Here is a 22,693-nt window from a genome sequence, read left to right as displayed (position 1 = left end):
ATAATGAATTCTTGGGTTTTCCGTTTTAAATTCTTCGTTCTTAAATACATCAGAGTTGAAAATGCAATGTGGGTAGGAATATGAACTAGTCATTCATTCATTCAGGTTCTTTAATTCCTTCGTTTGAATTACAATTGTTTATGCCATGGCTGTTAAGGAAATATCAGTTTAACAGGTCCGAGCTAAATTCCTTGCTGTGGACTGCTAGTCAGAATATTCACTGAGTATAGCTGTACTGGGGCTGCAGATTGATTATCCCTTCTGTCTTCATGGAGTGGGGAATAATAAAACACGTGTTAATAACTCCACCACATTCTCTAAATTCTTCTCCTGGCAGAAAAAAACTCTGGGTTTTGTTTTAACACTGAACATTTTAAGGTTCTAAAACTCCCTTCTGGAGTTGCATGGTAGTTCACAGTATCACATGCCCTGTTTGTGCAGAGGTTGATCTGAAAGTGTTAAGAAAGTAAAGTGGTTTTGTACATCTGACTTGTGTTGGTACACCATCAGTAACAATTACAAGCTTTTACCAAGTGTTATGTTTTTGACTGTATGAACTTTGATTTATACTTGAGGTTGATTCTAACCTTAGCTGATTATGTTTACTTTTTTCATGTTAGACCTCTTCAGAGCTCTTATATACAGACTCTTACTAAAAGCTATTTTTTAAACATCAGTTTCACTAATGTCCTGTGTGGTGGTAATCTGTAATAGTTTGTTACGTGCATGATACTGTTTTTTTCCCCCTCTCATGTCTGTTTAAAAGCAAGTGGTAATAAAGGAGAAAACAGTACAGCTGTTCACGTTAATCGTTACTACAGTAAGGACTGTAGTGGGGGGAAGGGGCTAACTAGCTGAGGTTGCCTGTGAAGTTTCCAGGGTAATTCTGACTTTACTATTTAAAAAACACCTTAAAAATTGTGAACTCAGTTGTATAAATAGCATGTTGCATGGTGTTTTGAAATAATTATTCCAAGTCTGTGATTCCTCACAGAAAGTGTTTTAGTTTCAAAGTCCTGTTAATATCTCCACTGATACCCTTTTTGAAATTCATAGAAAGAAAAATTAGATAGGTAATTAGATCCCAAACTATGTCAGACTTTGTAGACAAAATTTAATCTTGACCCTGTTCGAAAGCAGATGGGAAAACAATGTGATGACGAGAGGACAGGTGCAGCACACACATGCCAAACTGCTTCAGAGAGGAAGCAAGCTGCTCTGTTCCTCACCAGCTTCAACACTTGCACTTTTAACCCTCTGTAGCACAGTAAACCCAAGAAATGTAACTTTTGTTTTTAACTTCATGCTTTTATGTTTCAGTGGTACCTCAAGAATCTAAATAAAGGCAGAATCTTCTTGCTTCAGACACTAAATGTGGTTAGGGAAACAGACCCTGTCACAAAGAGCAAACAATTGAAAAAGATAAAAAAGCCCAAATGAACTATGCTAAAGATGTTAGAATATTTTTTAGAAAAATAGTTCATGCTGCATTGTCACATAGATTCTTATGTTTTCTGTTCACGTACGTAAATTCCAAAACTTGAGATTTTGAGATGTGTGCTTTGTCACCTAGTATACTTACTAAGCATCCAGAAGACCAGGTGCCACATCTGCCTAGGATGTTTTGATATTGTTATGTGAATGGTGATTAATTTAATTTTGGTTTTAATTTTGTAGGGAAGAATTAGGGATTGTTTGAAGTCAGATGAGAAGGAATTGTTAGAATAAGCAAAGGTAGAGACAAAAATAAGGGAAAAGGGAAGAGGCAGAATTGGAAGAATGGAGCTAGCCTACGAAAGGATGGCTAAAATGCAGAATTCAGAAGATCAGTATCAATGATAATCTCATGGCAGGAAAAGAGAGCAAACTACAGTGTCAGTACTGACCAAATGGTTTCATTCAAAAATTATGACTCAAAATTAAGTTGGGTCATGTGAGTAAATTGTCCAGTACAAGTTCATCAGCACAGGGATACCTTCCTCCCTTTGCTGCTTCCTGGCTGCTTGCCTACAACATGCCTGATGTTTCCCATTGTCCTTACCACTTTTGTTTGACCACCTGACTATCCTCTGTATACATTGGCTATCTTGTGGTCGGGAGCAGCCACTTAACATTGTCTCATAATTGACTGCTGAGGGGACCAAACAAAATGTGCTGATATTCATCTGATGATGAGTTAAAGGTGTGACTTTGTGGTCACTGTAGTGTTTAGGCCTTCTTGAAAGAATTCTGCAGTTACTGCTGTTACCATACAAAGAGAGTGGAGGGACATAAGAGAAGAGGAGGTTATTGGCCTGGTGTCTAGACAAGTTCTGTAACTTGCAGATTTGGTGTCAGACCCTGGCTTAACTCTCAGACTAAGCTGCTATGCTGTTTTGACTGGAGAGAACAATGCTTGAAAATTACTCTGGACTCTACATCTGGATCATGACTACCTTGTCTTTTACTGAAACTCATCTGTCTGGGCAAAGACAAACTTTCTTTAGTTATAACAAGGAATCGGAGTGTAGAAAAGATCAGTAACTAGTATTAAGCCTGTTGCTTTTAAGCTCCTTCCCATTACTCCCTTGTGATGTGCTGAGGTTGCTGGATCTGTTAAGCTTGGACAATGGTGACTGTTATATAGGAGAAACTCTTGTGTGTTCTTCAATGTGTTGCAGGACTGAACGCGATGCAATTACAGAACCTGGCTGCATTAGCAGCTGCAGCCAGTGCAGCTCAGAACACACCGAGTGGTACCGCTGCACTCACTTCCTCCAGCAGTCCCCTGAGTGTGCTCACCAGCTCAGGTAAGAGACTGCCTGTGCTGTAGTGTGTTATGACATGTGTTGCCTTAGGAGTCATTTCAGGATAGACATCACCTGTTTTGTCTATCCCTTTTTGCCATTTTCATGTTGATTCTTTAATAGATAAACAGTTTTACTAGTAGATGCATTGGCCTTTGTTCAGGGTAGATATCTTTGCCACCAGCAAAGGCTTTTTTACCTGCTGTGTTCCTTCCTCCAAGTGGTCAGATTAATTTCAAGTAAAAAGAATTTTTGAGGTCATAGTGAAGCAGAAAGGTAGGTGACCTCTTTCCAGTCACATTATTACAGTCTCATCACATAGTCAGTTTATCTGTGATTTTAGGCAGGTACTGTGGCAAGTATACCCCGTTCTTCTGGACATGGAGATTGAAGACACCTTAAGCATGAAGTAATGCATTCTGTGCACTAGAACAGTACAGTTTATATTACTCTGGCATTAATGAAGACAAGAATACTATAACTACCACATAGAAGTAGAATAAACAGACCTTTAACACATTTATTGCAAAGCATTTGTCTAGAACTGAGTGTGTGAGTTGCATGTAAAAATCAGTATCTTGTCCTTCTGGGGTTTTTTGTGTTTTGGTTTAGTGTATTTTTTGGGGGGTTTTCTTGGTTTTGTTTTTTTACTTCAGGTTATGTACGTTATTCAGAGAGGCTCGAATGACCAGGTAGTGTTATTTTGCCATCTTATTGTTAAATGTGATCATTAAATGCAACAAACAAGAGAAGAAAAAATAAACTGTGCTTACATCAGACATGCTGAGTTTTTACTGCAAATGAGGATCAGTATTATACTCTGTTATTTCTGAATCCTCACATGGGGAGGGAGACCCTGTATTTTCAGGGTGTTAGTTTTCCAGTATCTACAGCTTGATATGTGGGTTTGGTTTGGGATTTTTTTTTTTTTTCATAAAAAGCAAAATCATGTATCCAGTTTTGTAATTCAGCCCACAGAGCTGATATCCTCACCTGTGATTGTGAGAGACCAAAGGGGATCAGGGGTTGTTTTAAATTTCCACAGGTAGCGTTTTGTATAGCATAGAAGGACAAAGGAGCTGGACTAAGAGATTGTAAAGAGATTACAGGGAAAAGCTGTTTAGAAAACCTTATGTCACATGATTGGGAGTTAAACCACGGGTGCTTTGCAGTTTTCCACTTAGAGAAATCTCCAAGAAAGAAATCAGTTCAAAGACTGTTCTGTTGCTGGACAGGGCTTTTTTATTTTGTGATCTGAAATCCTTAAAGGTTAAAATTTATCTTGACTCCCAGCTATGGTATCCTATTCATTTTTTTAAAAAAAACCCAAATGTTTGGGCTACAAAGAGCTGCAAATATTTATAACCCACTAATGCTGCTTCATCATAGATAAAGCATGAAGGTGAATATATGTGAGAATTTTTCCCATATTTCCTCATGCAGTAGCAGAGCTGGAATTGTCAGGTTACAATTTGCTGTGACTGGCGTGTAAAATTTAAGATGTCTTTGTTGGCACTCTTTTCTACTGACTAGAGTGAGTTTGTTCTCCGATTTGTTGAGGTGAGGAAAGGGACTGGCCAGTTGTGAAGTTCAAATACCAGACATGCTACAAAAGAGAGAAACAGCCTCTTCTCAGAAGTGTACAGTGAAAGGACAAGGGCAATGGACACAAGTGGCAACAGAGAAAATTCTGACTGAATATAAAAGAAAAATAAAATTAATGGTGAGAGTGATTAAGCTCAGGAACTAGATGCCGGAGGGGCTGTGGAATCTTCATAATTTCAGAGATTCAGAATACAATTGGAAAGGACCCTGAACAGTCTGACCTAACTCAGGAGTTAGACCAACTTCGAGCCAGGCCATTAGACTAGATGATTCCCAGAGGTCCCTTTCAACTGAAAGGGATTGTGTGTTGTGTGATTTCTTGGGGATTGTTTTTCTCTCTGTGAATTTTGGCTGTTCCACAGCACTCTGAAGATTCCTTTTCCTTTGAGAGACATATGTCAGGGTTCAGTTTCACTTTTGATCATGCTGGCCTAGGGAGTCTGGCCTTTTAGTATTTAAAGGGAGACTACAGGAAAGGTGGGGAGCGACTTTTGATAAGGGTGTGTAGGGATAGGGCGAGGGGTAACAGTTTTAAACTGAAAGAGGGAAGATTTAGATTAGATACAAGGAGGAAATTCCTCACTGTGAGGGTGGTGAGGCCCTGGCACAGGTTGCCCAGAGAAGCTGTGGCTGCCCCCTCCCTGGAAGGGTTCAAGGCCGGGTTGGACGAGGCTTTGGGCAACTTGGGCTAGTGGAAGGTGTCCCTGCCCATGGCAGGGGGGTTGGAACTAGATGATCTTTAAGGTCCCCTCCAACACAAACCATTCTGTGATTTTTAAGTACCTGCTATGCTGAATCCAAACAACTTTCTGATCATGTCAGTAAATGATAGTGTGACAACATTCAAATAATCATGACGGGTCATCTGAGTTAATATCCTATACAGATGTATCAGTCCGTTCACTCTTCACAGGCTTGTAACATGAAGCAGGCACTGTTGTATTGCTTTTTAAACTTAATTTCAAGTATAATTTTGAAGAGCAGAGATTAGCTTTGTTCAAAATAAGTAAAAGGTTCTGGAGGATATGTGTTCTGTATGTAGTCACTGACATCATACTCTGAAACTGTTTCAGTACTTTTCATTAGAGGTATGAATATGCTTCACCATTTCAACTGTACTTAACTTGAGGGGAAGGAGAAGCCTCACTGTGTACAGTCAGCATTCAGTCTCATGATACTTCCTATAATTTTACAGATTTTTAACTCTTTACTCTGAACTAGCTGTTACCTCTTTAAAGTGTCTTGATTAATACTTATGTGTGCATTCACACTGTATCTATTCATATAGAAGTCTCTTGGACTCCACACATTCAGAACATCCTTCCTGAACCATACCTAGACCTTGAAAACACTCAGAATATAGCTGTTCAGTACCGTGTGTTAGTAAATGCCTGCCTTGTCTGTGGGACATAGAGCAACATCTACTGTGATAACCTCTTAAACCTAACTACAGATGAGATGACTACTGGCTTGACTTCTATCCATCTGTCATCCAAATGTTCACCTGATGCTTATTTGGACATCTCTCCCAGGTTGTCCTCAAATTGCATAATTGGTGGAAAAATCCAGACAATCATTATTCGTAGTTACCCTTTTGATTTTTCTTTCATCTGCACTGATATCTTCTGTGGTTGGGGAACTTAGAAGACCACACAGTGCAGTCTGTGGACTATGGATAGGTTGCGTGTCACAGTGGTTGAACTCAGAGGTGTTCTGTATTGATGTGCTGTCTTCCTACTCATTTCAGGTGATTTTGTTTAGATATTTCCAAGCAGTGTTTTGTGTTAGGATGGAGCAAAACTTTCAACCTTGCAGTGAAACAGCTACTCTTTGGAAGTGAACAGACTACTGCTGCTGCATCCATCTGTAGGTCTGCGTTCTTACATAAATGCATTTAAACTGTTAGCTTGTGAAAGGGACATTCAAGAAAACATTACAGAAGTATTGCGGGATTGGAGGGAGTGTCTTTTCTGCCATCTTTTTCGACTTGGACATCAGTAAGAATTGTCTGCTCCAGAGCAGAATAGAATGGTTGCAAAAGCTGATGTATGTTTCTGTTTCTTCTTTCAAAGACAACCATCAAAGGTCCAGCAAAGACTAGATGACTTTGCTGGACTTAGCATGTCTCCAGCAAAATTGTTTTCAGAGACATCATAGTCCTTCTGCTTTACTGGAACTAATTCTGGTACAGTTCAGTCAGATTTATTGCCTGAGTTTTAATGCTTCTTAGCTCATTGCTTGGATGGTATATGGCTAAATTGGAACAGACTTAACTGTTCCCTCAGTTAACCTACCTCCACAAGTTGGTAGTTTGTGTCCTCATCCAAGTTTCATTCTCTTTCCTAGCTATTGTTTACATACTCAAACTTTCTGAAAACCTTTTCAAGTATTTTCAGCTAATTCTCTTAGAGTGACTAAGTATAACTCAGTAGATAGCTGTAAGAAAACATAACCTCAGTAGCAAGCAAAAAAACCCAAACAACCCGGCTGCACAGAAACAATGTTAAGAATTAGGGATGAGGTAAAGAATATGTATTGCATCCCCATTACCGTGTGCTGTTTTCTGATCTAAAATAATACACAAACCAGAACAACAGAAAGGATGACTAGAACTGTGGGACTCCTTCCCTATTAGGAGCAATGAAGGAACCTGAAAAATAGAAGACTGACATGTGAGGAAGATGATTGAAGCCTACAAATACAGCAGTGTTGTGATGAAGACAAATAGGGAAAGACCAGTCATTAGATATTTCAAGACACGAATTACAGGATATCAAGTGAAGTTGTCAGCTGACAGTTCAAAAATAAAAAGATCTATTTCTTTGCATAGTGCATGATTAAATTGTAGAATTCATGCCTTAGAACATAGTAGAGTCAAACAATTTGGTGTTCAAAATGCACTTAAATTAATGAATGCAAATCTTAACTTTAATAGAAAGACATTGCCCTTGGATGAAAAAATCCTCCATTCACAAATTGCTGCCCTGGTATATAGACTATACCTAGGAAGTATTCCTTTGTAATTGCCGTGTGCTTCTGCTCTACTGTTATTTATCTGCCTTTAGTCATCATCAGAAATGGGGTGCTGACTCAGTACAGCAATTGCTATATGCATATGATACAGAAAATAAACAGTGTCAAATTTTGCTTGGTATTTTCAGTACTGAAGCATTTCTTGTTTTGCTTAAAGAGATTTTTGATAAAGACAGCTAAAATACCTGGGTGGTCAGCTTTTTGTAGTAGTTTAAATGAATTTATTTAAAATCACAACCTTTTTAACGTAGGGAAGGCATCCATTCTCTCTCTTACTTTGCTCTCTAGCTTTGACTTCATTCTTTTTTCCCATAATACTACTATTTTATTGTGGGTTGTGGGTTTTTTTCAGTTCTCATCTGTCAAATGTACTGCTTTTTTGAATTATGCAAACTAGCAATAAAGTGTTGCAGAAACAAGTGATATTCTAAAATTGAGACAGCTGTATAATTTCTGAACACTGGCTTTTATTCAGCCAGCTGTGCTTTTTTTTATACCAACTTGAGGCTTACACTGTAACTTGTTCTCTGTATTTTCCCAACATTTAATATGCTACTCATAGTAGGAGAGGAAGTATCTCCTTTTCTTCAGAGTAAGCATCTTAAAGTATACTTTGGGATATTGTCTTTCAATTTCTGACTCGTCTAGAGAGTTTGTCATTTCCTCTGTCTGTACGAAAACTAAACAGCACTATGAAATGCATCTCCCTGGGTTCTTATGCAGCTTATGTGAGGTACAGCTACTTTTGTTAGGTACAGCTTTTGCTGGGACTTAGAGGCAAGTTTGTTGTATTCCATTTAAATAGTTACCGTATTCCACTGCCATCAGAGACTTCAACACATATATGAAGTGGTGATTGTGATGTGTGTGAATCTGCTTGAAAGATGCTAAAAATTCTTTTTAAAGTGTTTATGGATGTACACAGCATTAACTGAGAATCACAGAAATGTGAAGGAAACAGAAGACATCTGAATTTCTGTTCTTCTGTTACCCACTTTGTCAGACATATATACAAAAGCAGACTACAAGATGCCTCTACAGCATCGGTCTTCATTATCTTTCAATTTGTAGAAGCCATAAATATTTTCCAGTGCATCTTGTGCAGTAAATTCAAACCCTTGCTTAGGTTAATAGCAATTAGCTCTTATTTACCTTCTTCAGTTGTCTAAGTAGCCCACAAACCTGTTAGGAATACAAGTGCTATATAATCATAAAAACACTATTCTTATTTTATCATGTCCATAATCTTTGTAGATGACCTTAATTTGAACTTCTGTTTCTTTTGATATAGCACTTTGCAAACTTTTTCTTGTGGTTTTGATGTCTGTTTCTGTAGAACTAACTACCTGCTGTAGATTTTGGCAGGCCATGTAATCTGTTAGTCTTCTAGTTACTGTATCTGTAGACTTCTCTTACTGAGTAAACATGTTTAAAGATGTTAGTGGCACAGTCAGCATAGGATAGCCTGTATTTTGGATGTACATTCCAAGACGTTTCTTGGCCTTAGCCCCAGCGGCTGCAGCAGGATTTTTAATGGAAAATTATTTCATGTGTCAGAATAATCTGGGCATCTGCTGTTCCTGTTCTGGCAGTATGGGGAAACCATATGTGCAGTTTGACTGGAGCTTTCTTTATGTCCTTAGTATCGGGTCTTTTTCACCTTGTGTGATGTTACAAGGATAGATGTTAATATATAGCAAGTGATTTTTAGTAGTCAACAGGGAACAGGCGTTGCTGCTGGTCACCTTATGTGGAGGTACAAAGTTTAGCTAACATTTGTATGTTGTGTGAATCTTAGGCATCTTACACTTAATGAAGCCATTATTGCTAAAAGGTTAGACGTTATGATGAAACAGAAGTTTTTAAAACATGTTGGAAGGGATTAGAAGATGTAAACAGTATGATCAATCAAGTTGTGTGGGTTTGGGTGGGGGGGTTTTTTGATGTAGTGGTGCTGTGTTGCCTTGATCGGTTCCTCACTAGCCTTTTCTACAGAAATGACTTAATGAAGAAGTTGAATTATCAAGACCAAAAAATATTGCTAGAAGTTTAATTATCTTATTTTAATAGCAGGTTCCTCACCTAGCTCCAGTAGCAGCTCCTCTGTTAATCCAATGGCTTCTCTTGGAGCATTGCAGACTCTGGCAGGGGCTACAGCAGGCCTCAACGTTAGCTCTTTAGCAGGTGAGCTACCTGTTGTGGTGGGTGGGGGGAATGGCTGGTTATCATTCCTCAGACTGTGCTAGTTCTTGGGAGGGGAGTTTCTGCTCCTTGCTTTTTGTAATAGTGTGGAGTATTTGAAAGGTAATTGGTCTGGCTTAGTGGAAATACACAGTCACCTTTATTTCCTCTTTCTTTTCCAGGAATGGCAGCCTTAAATGGAGGACTTGGCAGTGGTGGTCTCTCAAATGGGACAGGTAGCACAATGGAAGCCCTCACACAGGCTTATTCTGGAATCCAACAGTATGCTGCTGCTGCTTTGCCCACACTCTATAACCAGAGTCTCCTAACACAACAGAGTATCGGTGCAGCAGGAAGTCAGAAAGAAGGTAGGCAGAAATTTGTACAAAGAACTTGAGAGGTGTTTCCAAAGGGCAAGCTCAGCCCTTGCAGGTAGCTTATCCGCAGAACTCTTGACTGGCGGCATTTTTAGAATCCTGGAGTTACTGAAGATGAAGAAGGAAAGAGACCTGTGAGGTCTCTTTGTTAAGGGCTGTCCAGAGTAGGTTTTGTACAAGAGCTTTCTCCAGGATTTGTCTAGTCTTTAGTGCTTAGTAATCATACTCTTCCATTTTCTCAGAGGATAGGAGAGCATGAGTCTGCAGCCTGATACATCTCACTGTCAGAGAATCAGTTGTGGTTTTGTTAATTTTGTTTTCTTGGTCCTTCACCTCTTCCCACATACTTTTAATGATAATCTCTTCACTCTTCAGATTCAGAATCAATTTAACATGTAGTATAAAGAAATGAAGAATGTAGGAGTAAGTTTTCAGCAGGATGTAGGATGATGATTAGGAAAGAATCTGTCAGATTACAAGTAATGCAATTACTTGTATTTTGCATTGAGATTTACTTTGTTTCTTTGGGCTGCAAGCTTTGCGTAGCCATTTTTGTTGTAGTCGGCATCTGGGCTCAAACTTACTGTTCAGCTTTCATTACAGCAAAGGTCTGTGATCCAGTTTTGGTACAATGTGGAAATTACAAGCAAAAATGGTGAGAAAGAGCTAGAATTATTTGAATGATCAATCTCCAAAAAAAGGGCATGCTGATTTATTCTGGAATCAAGTACTCTACAGAAATGCAAACAGCAGTTTCATTGTTTAATCTAGAAAATTTGGCTTGAATGGCTTTTTCACGGTTTTTTTTCCTTTTCTTTTGTGAAATGGGCCTATGTTATCTGTGCTTTCCTGAGTTTATATTCGTACTTGTTGTTTGAAGGTCCAGAGGGAGCCAATCTGTTTATCTACCATCTCCCCCAGGAGTTTGGGGATCAGGATCTGCTGCAGATGTTCATGCCATTTGGAAATGTCGTCTCTGCCAAGGTTTTCATTGACAAGCAGACCAATCTAAGCAAGTGTTTTGGTATGTTGGGTCTAATCATTACCTGTAGAAAGGTGGCTTCTTTCTCTTTTTCCAGTATATTGTTTAGACTAGCTTTTAAGTCAGTTGGTGACTCTTTCTCTATATTGCTAAAAAAATTAAATTAAATCAATCCCAACTATTCCAGCAATGAACTGTATTTTCCTGATTTTCATTGTGAATTTCTGCTTTTCCTGATTTTGTACTATTATGCCTCATTATACTGTTTTGGCCCTAGATAATTCACTACGATTTGTGTTTGCAGACTATAATCATGGTATAGTTTCTCCTCTTCCCTCTTTCTGTCTTTTCACTGATAGTTTACACTGCTGTATATGCTACTTACTAAATTACCATTATGAATGATTTATATTAATATTTTAATATACAATTATGTGTACCATATAGTACAGGAGCATTTGACTCTAATGTTCTGTAAATGCTCTGAAGGCAATTTTTAAAGCTTCCTCCTAAGTCTTGAAAACTTTGTAATAGTAAAACAAATTCAGCTGTTATTTACTACCTAACTTTGGTTGCATCTCTTACACTAATTTTGCTCTGCTAATTGTGTATTTAGATGAGGCACATAAGGGTGGGAAGTGTATCCTAAAACTGTAAATCAACCTGTCATGTTGCTCTTACTATCCAAATAGATTATCTTCAGTTAACTGCTGAAGTCTGTGATGTCAATAGAACAAAGAACTTATTCTTCCTTAGCTTGTATAGTAGGAGGCTGTGCAGGTGGACTGAAAGAGTTATGGTTTTATTTTCCTCACTTTGAAACCCCAGTGCAAGCAGTTGTAGGGGTTCTGTAGTGCTGTAAGATCTTGTGACTATTTTGATAGGTGGAGATTTCTTGTGATGGAATAGGAGAGGTGAGCCTTTCGCTGTGGTTTAGATAGCTTTGTGCCTACATAAGAGACTGTATTTTTTTAGTATTTGGGACAAAACATGTGGACAATCTGATGCTTTGTGAGAACACAAAAATATGCTGATCATCAAGCTGTAACACCGGCATAGTGAATGACCTCCCCAGGTAGTGATGCCAGCCATTGACTGGAGTTACTTCAAATGGGTTCCTTCAAAACCCTGCAGAAGGCTATTTTGAGGATTCTCTTTCCCTGGAATGATACACAGCTTTTCATTGGTGAGAAACCTGAACGTAATAGTGTTGTACAAGTGCCACACTGCCTTGACAGCTACTTCACTACAAATAAATCTACTCTCATAATGCCAAGAGGGTGATTTCAGTCTTGTATCTTTTAATGAGCTTTCATATATAGATTAACGTTTTCCAGGTTTGGTTTTTTCCCAGGAATGAGTTCTTACAAAACAAACAACAGTACTCATTTTTTGTTGGAAGACTAGAAAATGTTATTTTAATTTCCTGAGCTTTGTATATCTTTTGGCCAAAGTTCCATAGGTCAGAAAGCAATGCTTTGTCTGAGAGCCCTTAGCAAGAAGGTTTTATGAACAGTTGTGAGCTGCTGAAATGGCATTTCATGCAAGCCTCTCTGACCTTGTGAGTACCTGCATTGCGAACTGTGAGTAGCTGTTCTGGACAGCTTTGGCATGGTGTAATTATGTATTTTCCTTTCTTCAGGTTTTGTAAGTTACGACAATCCTGTCTCTGCACAGGCTGCCATTCAGTCAATGAACGGCTTTCAGATTGGCATGAAGCGTCTGAAAGTACAGCTCAAGCGCTCTAAGAATGACAGCAAGCCATACTGAGCACCCCTCCCCTCCGGGACTGGAGTGAGAAGGATCTTCTGGTAAGTTGGAGAGGAGCGCACTTAGTGATTTGAAGCCCTAAGGCTGTGTTTTTACAGTCCTGGAAGCTGATCCATGCCTTCTATCTGGCACATCTTCCCCTGAAGACTCGGCTGCAGCCTCTGCTGAGAATCCCACTTCGGATGGAGGACAAGTTTGTGCTTTTGTTTCCAGTGTTTTACTTTGGAGTTTAGGTGCCATATCTCTGAGGTTTTGTTTTGGTTTTTTTTGTTTTGTTTTGTTTTTTTTCCTTATTTGAAGTTTGCTGTGTTTGTAACCAGTGTGTGTTGAGAAGGACCAATGCCAGCTCCTTGGGGGTGGGGAGGCAAGGTTAAAGGGAGCAGCAGAAACTGACACCACACTGCCTTGGGGTAGAGAGAAAAAGGGGAAGCAGAACTGACACCACACTGCCATGGCAGAGAGGAGAAGGAAAAGCAGAAATAGCACAGAACAGCTGATGAAAACAAAGATGGGGAAGGAAAACCGAGTCCATCCAAGTTTGGGTGAGCAAAGAACCGACTCCATGTAGCCTTTGTCATGCCCCATCCACTCTTGGAAATTTCCTTAACTGTGTGCCATGGTGGGGCTTTAGTAAATCATATCTAAAGCAAGAGACAGGCTACAAGGGTGAACACATTAACAAGCCAAAGGAAAACTGCAGTGATTTTTTTTGCTGTATATAAAGTAGTGTTCATGTAGCACTGTGAATGTACCCAGCACTTTATAAAATTATTAGATAATGTCCCTGCCCAGAAAATTTCACTGTCCATATTAATATGAATATTAATGAGATGCAGTGAATTTCTCCATATTTAAGAAAACTTAGCCTATGTACTTTATCTAGGTTTTGTAGAAAATTATAGAGATAGACACTTTAGTCAGGATGAATACATCTGGGGCTGGAAACAAGAAACTTTTGATCCCTGGTAATCCGAAGAATTTTTTTGACAATTTTTCTTAACTGTTCATCATGTTTCCCGTTTCTGTGGGATAATGTCCTTTTTGCAGAGTATTACTTTGAATTCATTCTGATAAACATAACGTAAGTGCTGTTTGTTTCTCTATTAAAATGCCTGTTAAACTGAGACGCAAAGCCCAGAGTTAACCCTAACGCAGCTCTTGAGGCTCCTGTTTCATACATGTTCTCACAGGATTTGATTTCTCAGTCTTAACTCTGTTGCAAAGATAACATCCTGGTTTTTATTTAAAAAAAAAAACAAACAAACAAAACACAGCTGAAAAAACCCAATTGGTGCAGTGATTTGGTTTAGTAGTAAAGTGTTTCTTTGTACTGCAGTTTTCCTTTAAGGTGGTGTATATCAGTGCAAAACAGGCTAACACAGGAGCTGTGGAACCAGAGCAAATCATTGAGCCATCCAGTCTTATTCTGCCTTTTTGGTACTAGCTGTTACCTTCTGTACTGAAGGAAAATTCAACACACCCCTTCAATGAACACACACTTTCTGCACACTTGTGAAATTGCTAATGCGTTGCTAAGGGCCTTTGTTATACACTGGTTTTAGGGGGCTCAAAGGACTTTTGACACTCTGGCCTGAGTTGTTTTAATAAATCAGAGTCGAGTCCCATTGTATAACCACCAAAATCTGCCTCTGTCACAAGAGGAAGTTTACAATTTCTGTGCATCTTTTAACAGAAGTTCCATTTACCTCATATTTTCTCCATTTCCTAGTTTTCTTTGTATTCCTGGTTTCTGATGCTGTTTCCCAGGCCACCAGCTAACACTGCAATCTGGGAGCCAGCCGCTAAATAAGAAGTGTGGGTCAGACACAGGGTTGGGACTTTCTGTTCTGCTCCAGAAGGAGGAGCACTAAACCCGTCAAACCTGAGACGACTTTCAGAATCCACACTTATGCGCGGTGGTCTGTTTGGAATGTCAGGCATTCCTAGGGACTGGGTCCCCTGGGATCTCTAACCTCAACAGTACAAGGCCTGACCCATAGCATCCAAGAAGAGCCCTTTCCATTCTGAAATTGAAAATGAAACAGTTACTTGGTGCCAGTCTGTCTGTATTGATGGCAGACAGGTAAATCTATCAGTATTATTCAAGTCATTTTGTGGTGGCAAAGGTTCAAAGGCCAGATTGCCAAATTTCCCAGTTACGCTGGCATGTGGTACCCTTCTGTGTTAATTATTTGAATCTCTCTAGAAACGTAAACATACACTTAAGTGAACCATGTACACTTGAATTCTGCACGATGGGAAAGATGTGTCCTGGTTTTCTGAGAAAAGAGTGTTGGAGTGTGAAGGCCTCCAGGGTGATAATGGGAATTTTTTTTTTTTATAAATAATATACTTTTCAAAAAAAGTTTAAAAAAAAAAACCAAGAACACCAAAAAAAAAACCCCACATAGTTGGGAGCAACTGCTCCAAGTGCAACCTGCTGTAACCAAGAATGTTGTTTCTATTTTTATAGAAGTTTTATACCGCTCCAGGGTGGAGAATATTTATTACCTAAATTATTTCACTGGAAAAAAAGGCCAGGGTTTTGTAGAATCCTGAATGTGATTGTTTTACACACATAATGATGTGCATGATTGAAACTACTGATTTTCAGTGGCCTGTTGGCAGCCCAACAACTGCTAAATGGGGAAGACGAACGCTGTGAACCAGTGGAGGAGAGCACTGTGCTCTGGGGTCTCTACAGTCACTCTTACCTTCTTTGCACCCTACCCCACTGTACTATCCGAGACCTTTGTCCTGTTTTTCTTTTATCCTGATGCTCTGGCCTCTTTATTAGTCATTTCAGTTGCCCAAAATTAGTTATTTTAGTTTCTGCATCCTATAGTGTGTCCTCAGTACTGTAACTTACGGATCAAGCTTGGCATCATTGCAAATAGGTGCAACTCCTCTTGACTTCAGGAGATTTCACCAGTTCACACTGTGGCTTAGTTTGATCAGTGACTCCTCCCAGACATAATTACCTTAAGACACCTAACTTGGGCTAGCTCTTGTGCCTTACTGGCATAACTACAAGTATTGCCAAAAAGAAAAAGAAAAAAAATCTATGCAGGTTAAATTTTAAAAGATGTGATCCTCAGATGGTTTGAATCAATGCAGTTCTGCTCTCTGCAGTAGAGCTGCATCAGTTTTCACCAGCTGAAGATGTTGCCCTTTTTGTGTGTTTGTTTCAGATTTCCCTTTCTTGGTGTATCAATGTATATGTTGCCAAAGTTAATAAATGTATCGAGTTTGTGAGTTGGGCAGATATTTTCTGATAACAGAACCGATCAGATAAAGTCAACATTTCTGTGTCTGTTTAGTGGCTGCCACTGACTCTGGAGATTTAGGCTCTTCTTGCCTTCCAGTCTTAAGCCAGTTTTCTTCCTCACGGCAGGAAAGTCTGGGATTTTGGGGACTTGGAGCTTTTAAATTTTATTTTCTTTTTAATTCCTGTCATGCTCTCATTCAAGTGCAAATCAAATCGGTGTCAAATGCTTTATTTGCTGGATAGTAGGATAAGAGTTGAGTGAGTTCAAATAAACTGCAGAAGGATTGGCTTAAGTAGCCATATGGACACAAAGTATTCTGCTCATAAACCAAAGAATCTGAATTTTCTACAACAAAAACTACAACAGTAGCACTTCTGAAGAAATGAAATTCCATATTGTATGTGCCATCAGGAGGTACTCTACATATTTTTACAAACAAGATGGAAATGGTCTACTTCATAGATTATTATTTTTTCTCGCAAGACATTTGATTTTACTAGATATGCCACAATAACATGAAAGTATTATGAACAGTTGAAGTCTTAGGCTGGTGCTACTTAGTATCAAGTATGATAGTAAAAGAAGTCATAGATTCTTCAGCCCCCTAGATAATTAACAGTCCAAAATAGGATATCTTTTTGTAGTTCACTTTTTTTCTTCCAGTACTACAAAACTTGCATTATTAGAAAATGCCTTTGATAATAGTGATTAAATTTTAATCCTAAACAGAATGAGGATTGGAATTTTTTAAAAGTATCTGAGACCATGATGGTGAATATCTCTTCATATTTAATGATGAGTCAGTTTTCTAGCTGTGGGTGCTACTATCTGGAAAATAAGCACCTCAGAAAATTTCACACTGGCATATATATCTATAAGGAAAAAGCTACTAAATGTCACAGAGCATGATATATTCTGCTTGCATGATAAAATTAACTGAAGTGTTCTTGTTAATGATTGGTTGTCAGTAAGGGAAAAACAGCCAAGCAGAATTAAGTTGTTCCTGTTTCATTTGGAAATATCTAAAAGCGACCTGGATAAAGCAAATTTTAAATGAAGGGTGCAACTATGGACATGTAAAATGATTTGCGAGCTTCTTGTTGCACACATTTAAACATAAGGATGTTATATATCCCTGAGCATGCCTACCACAAAATGTAAAACACAGAAGGCAGAATTATCACAGTTCTGAGAATGAAACAAGGACAAACTGGAATAACCTTCCTCAAGTCATTATGTTCTTAGCCAGCATCTCATGGCTCTGTTCTTGCAGGCCAGTCCTTCCTCAGGGCTTTAATGAAACTTAAGTCTTTCCCCTCAAAATTGCCGAGTGAAATATTTGAAAAAATCTCTTATCAAGAAACCACCAAACAAATCATACAGAGAATTTCTATGGTGCATGCTTAGATGTCACTTGATTTCATGCCTTTTGTTTCTCATGCTTCAGTTCATGATAAATTTGCCTTTCTGGTTTAGGACTGAAAACTTACAGCTACCTGCAAACTATCTAGAGTATTTCCAGACTACAGAAATAACTGCAAGAGTTGCATTGTACTCTACTGCAGTTGGTTTAAACTCAATACTAAGTCCTTTCCCCGAATTGGAAAGTATGAAGAGCAAACTAATCTCAGCAGTTCTAGTAAGTGGAGTGTTACAGGTTTAGTGGACAACGTGCTTCTTTTTTCTGAACTAAATGCAACATTTGCTACTCTCAAACATGCTATAAATGCTGTAAGACAGTACACAAATCTCACCTTGCTCTAGTCTCTAACCAGCAGCTTTGAGATGTGCTGAACAGCACGGCCACAAACAGGAGATCAAGGGAGGTCAGCTCGGGGGAGGGAAGAAGAAAAAAAGAAGAAACTTGCTTCCTCTCTCCCGTACCTCCCACATTCTTCACAAAATGTTCATTGTCTCCTGCAGCTCACAAACTGAGGGGAGGAAACAAAGGCATTTATATTTAATATAAGAATTATTTCATTTATCAACTCTTCAAGAAAGCTTCAGGAAACAATTTTTTTTTATTTTTTTTTTCTACACATCAAACTGGCAACAGTGACTGTAGAGCTTCTCAGAGCCCAGAATCCCCTCCTCATGAAGTCAGGGAGCTGTGAGCTGTTTATATAACAGGCTGGGAATGGAAAATCCCTGTGCAGGTCTAATGGTATGAAAAGTGCTCAGCTAGGACAAGTCTTAACTTGCAGTCAAGTCTTAAGGAATTCTTCTCTAATGTGTGGAGTTCTTGTCTTGTATAATTTTTTTTTCCCCTGTTCCAAATCACCCACTCCCAGTTTCATGGGCTCCTAGGGAATGAGAAGGGACAGTAGCTGAAGGAAAGAACATGGATTTCCTGGGCTACCACTGCCTAAGAACTTCCCATGTTAGGATGCAAGAAAAGTCTCAGCCGTCAAACCACCTGTGAATCCCTTGTGTCCTCTGTCTTGTCTCTCACGGTCTCAGTCTCTGTGGGCAAATGTTAGCCCTAGAGCCATATTTTTTGGAGTCGGTCTCCTGGGGAGGGAGCTTGCTCTGTTCTTCTCCTAAACAGAGCTAGTGGAGACACCGGGCACTGGTCAAGGTGAATGCATGCTAATCAGTGTGTCACTAGGCTGCTGGAGTGCTCCACAGACCGGGTGTTGAGAGGGAAATCCAAGCCTCTGCTTCCATTTGGTTTCTGGCAGTTTGATGTTTACTTGGTGTCCTTCATGTACTTTGACTTTTACTTGTCCATCGTTGGCATGTGCTGCCCTTCCCTGTCAACTCCCTTCCCCAGGAGTTTTCATTGTACAGTGCCCATTCTTGTTCTCTCTCTCCGTGTTTGGATGTACTGCTCTGTGTAACTCAGTGGGTCTCCCTCTTTCTGGTTTGTTTTTTTTCTAGATTCCTGCCGTTTGTTCATCGTTGTGCCTAAAGCATGTCGATGTGGCGTTCAAGTACATCGTCCAAATCCTTGTCTCTTCAGCTTCTCTGATGCTTGAACTCTCACCTTTGACCTTGTGTTGACCTTTGATGCTGATGTGTATTTTTATTATGTTTGTTTCTTTCTTTTTTTTTTTTTTTGTGGGTTGTTTTTTTTTTTTGTGCTGCCAAATTGGTTTTGCTAGAAAGACTGCTGAAGGGGAATATTTAAACTTGCATTTGAATATAAAAGAATTTCTATTTTTCTAGACCTTCGTAAGATAACCACTTGATTTTGTGAATCTGATTCTTTGTAATTGTCTTCAGAGCAGCCTTGCTAGCATACCTTGTGGAGTATTTGTATTTCTGTGAACATACAGCCAATCACTTTCTAGGCTTAGTTTTTTCTGTGTGCTTAGTTTTAAAAACACAGTTTCGAAGAAAAAGTCAGTTATACGGTGTGACTCAATCTTTCAGGAGACTTCCTAGTCACATTTTGCTGATCTGGTTTCTGTGCTTGAGGAGACGGCATGTGTTTTTATGAGTTCAAACTTGTGACTTGAGTGGCATCAGCAGAAAACACTTGAACTACATTTTCTTCCGATTGTAGCTACATTTTTGCCCTGACATTTATTGATTTTTTTTAATTATTATTTTTATTTTTTCCCCTGCTTCCCTGTGTGATTATCAGTCTGCAGTGAAAATTTTGATCAAAGTTGATGTTGTATTTTGTTAAGCTCCAGCGTGCTTGGTTTTTTTGTAACTACAATCTCCTCAGCAAAATGTGATGTTTTTGTTTTAATCTTTCAAACTAAGATAGTGCCCAGAAATGTTTTGCATGTTTCCTGCTGTTTTCTTCACGCCCTCGTATATATCACCTTCTTCACCTCTCTGTTTTCTATAGTTTGTGCAAAAACTGAGCAATTTAATGGGTTTCAAAGGTATCCTTTAAATTGGTGTTTTTGGTATGACAAATACCTGATCAGAAGCCACCTGAGGGCATCTACCTGTGCACTTAGACTGTCTGCCTGACAGAGCACCTGGACCTTGTGCCACCTCCAGTGCTGTCCGAGGCTCCCAGGGGCTTGGCTGACTCTTCTGTAGTGGAAGTTCTGGTGGAAGGGGATAGCTGGGGTGCAGGAAAGAGGGGAAACTTCGCAATATTTCTGTTTCCAGAGTTATCTGAAGCTCGGGCTCCTTTGACACACTCTTTATGAGCATTTTGTATAAATCAGGGCACATTTTTGTGAAGTCCAGCCCCAGTTTAATACCAGACTTTGGTGGTAGGATTCTGGAATGATCTAGATTAGGTCTCGAAACTTAAGTGTTTGAAATATCCCAGAGAAAGCATTTGTAAACCTGGTCCTACAACTGCTGGCTCTTTTCCCAAGTGACAAGCACAATACAACAGCCTCTGAAGCTGTTACCTGAACAGGGTACCATCCTCAGCTCTCTTCTCAAGGGCCTTAGCTGGGGAATCTCTACGGAGATTTTTTAGTTTTTGTTTAGTTTTTAATTGGGTAATGAGCTAAGCAGTTTTTCTGGCTTGCAGGGTGAACTAGAACAGGTTACTGCTTTCTGGGTAGCAGGCTTCCCCCTATGCTACATACCATCTGCACGGGTAGAAACGAGTGTAGCTTCTAGATGAAGGCACCTGAAGATGTGTGCTGTGATGAAGTTTCAGTCAGGAGAAGCAAGCTAGTGTAGGTATCTTAACAGTAGAAAATAATGCAAAATGAAATCCCAGGAGAAGGGGTTCTGCTGAGAAAACATTGTGTTGATTGGATAGAAATCTCGCTTCTGTCCAGTGTTTGGGATAATGCAAAGATGTAAAAGGACTTTTTTTTTTTTTTCTATCCTATTCCTGAGTTGGCTGAGGATTCTCAATAGATATTGGCTAGACTTGTGTAGACAGTCCTTAATCTGCTTGTAAGGCAGAACATGTTTGGGTATGGTACATATACCTGGGAGTGAAGCGTGAGGCTGGATGAAAAATGGATAGAGACTTGTTTATTTGGGAGACAAGGTTGTGGGCTGGCTGCTGTTAGTCCCACAGTCTGAATGCACAGGGCTGCGTGTCGGTGGGGAGCACTGATACCCTGCAGTGTACCGAGTAACTGCCAAGACGTTTCTATACATGTGCATCTGGTTCCATAAGGAACTTTGGGGAAACCTGTGGAAAAATATCTGAAGAAAACCAAAATGCCAAATGTTGGATGTTTCTTTCCTTTCTTCTTTCCTTTTCTTCCTTTGGTTGTTGTAATTGTTCTGTGGTGGTTTTAATGGGTTTGAGACAGTGGAGCAGCAGCTGCCTTTCTGATTTTTTGGCTGCTTTTTGTGAATAATTTAAAAAGAAAATTTACATTTTGGAGACAAACCTGTGGGCTTTTTTATTGGTACAAACATTGTATTTAACACTAGGGGTTTTGTACAGTTTTTTGCCTTTTCTACTAGAAAACAATGTAAAGTGATTCACAATGTGACGAGAAAACAAATTGCCACTATGACCAAATGTAGAGTCTGTTCTGCAGTAACGGGATTTAATCAACTCAAAGTCGTGGTTCAGTCGTAGAAATGCTTTTCTTTACCTTGTTTGAGCTGTTCCTTTTTTTCTTGTTTTGATTTGCAAAACAAAATGTCTTTTTGTGTGAAATTGTGTTGTACTCTGTAGAGAATTACAGATTTTACTTTAATGGTTTAAAAAGCAGAGGAGCACGTGTTGCTTTTCTGATCTGATCGCAGAGTTTGTGTAGTGGATTTAAAAATGAAAAGATTTGTTACAAGTTTGGAACGAGCGAGTATGTGTTAAAGGAATTTTCTTCCTTTTGTGTGTGTGTGTTTTTTTCTTTTTGTCCCAAAGGGCAACTTAAAGCTGTTTTAATTGCACAGACACACCGACAACAAGTCATTTTGTATATGCCAAGTGTGGTACCTTCCTTTGTTTATTTGCTATTAAACTGTTTGAGAAGAGTCCTTGTGTGTTGTATTTGTGTCTTAAACTTGAGGTTCTTTTTGGGTCTGGATGTGGGAAGATGAGGAGAGAGATGAGAAAACTCTGTTCCAGTTTCTTAGCTGTGAGCCACAAAACTTTTCATGGCCCAAGAACACTTGTTCTGGATGTAAAGTATAGCCCTGGATTTTTACCTCTGTGTAGATGAGCTACTTTGAGTAGAAATGGAAAATGATTTTCGGTTGTTAAGCCTCCATTTTGTATCATTTGGCAGTCAAGCCCCCTTTAGGCATTAGATAGAGGAAAAACTGAGAATCTTGCAGAGTGCAATATGTGATACACTGGGGAGTGATGTGTAGGCATATCCAGCCTCACAGAACTAGTGCTGCATAGCCACTTGCCTGTGCATGCACTGTGCTTCATGGTGTTCTGTGGGCTAAATAACATCGGCATAACACCAGACTTTAGCTATATGGGAACAGCATGTGTGCGTGGTGGCGTGTGGGATTAGACAGGCACCAGCTCATACCGCTCCTACGAGCCCCATACCCACTGCTGTCTCCACAACCCTTCCAGGATCACAGCCAAGCTTGCTGAACCTATCCTGATTCTGCAGCGTGAAGGTATCTGTGGTCCCCAGTGTTCCTGGTCCTTGAAATACTGCCCAGAAAAAAACTCCAAATGGGTTGGGATTACTTACTAGCTCAGGCTTTGTGATAAGTGAAAATTAACCCGCTTTGCTTTTAGAACTACGATATGTCAATCATTTGAAATAAATGAGTTGTAAAAAGAGAAATATTTGGCATAGGCAAAATTCGTTTAAAAACTTGCCACAGGTTTTA

The 22,693-nt window shown here is 39.3% G+C and overlaps 1 protein-coding gene across 9 annotated transcripts in view; it reads left to right on the top strand.

The window, feature by feature from the left end:
* Positions 1 to 22,693, top strand: part of CELF1 (CUGBP Elav-like family member 1) — a 52,813-nt gene that overhangs the window by 29,254 nt on the left and 866 nt on the right. For 5 of the 9 annotated variants that reach the window (XM_026849722.1, XM_026849721.1, XM_026849715.1 and 2 more), the window contains 6 exons: positions 2,661 to 2,789; positions 9,495 to 9,608; positions 9,788 to 9,973; positions 10,863 to 11,006; positions 12,607 to 12,775; positions 18,884 to 21,871. In XM_026849722.1, the coding sequence (XP_026705523.1) occupies positions 2,661 to 2,789; positions 9,495 to 9,608; positions 9,788 to 9,973; positions 10,863 to 11,006; positions 12,607 to 12,734 (701 nt within the window). In that variant the 3' untranslated portion in view covers positions 12,735 to 12,775; positions 18,884 to 21,871. Of the gene's footprint in view, positions 1 to 2,660; positions 2,790 to 9,494; positions 9,609 to 9,787; positions 9,974 to 10,862; positions 11,007 to 12,606; positions 12,776 to 18,883; positions 21,872 to 22,693 lie in introns of those variants that run through there. The other 4 variants (XM_026849718.1, XM_026849720.1, XM_026849714.1 and 1 more) reach the window with 2 other exon arrangements.

The sequence above is a fragment of the Athene cunicularia genome (assembly GCF_003259725.1).
Source record: "Athene cunicularia isolate RWA chromosome 5 unlocalized genomic scaffold, athCun1 chr5_part1, whole genome shotgun sequence".
Classification (NCBI taxonomy): Eukaryota; Metazoa; Chordata; class Aves; order Strigiformes; family Strigidae; genus Athene; species Athene cunicularia.
The sequence above is the reverse complement of the archived record's forward strand: the minus strand, read 5'-3'. Positions and strand labels throughout refer to the sequence as shown.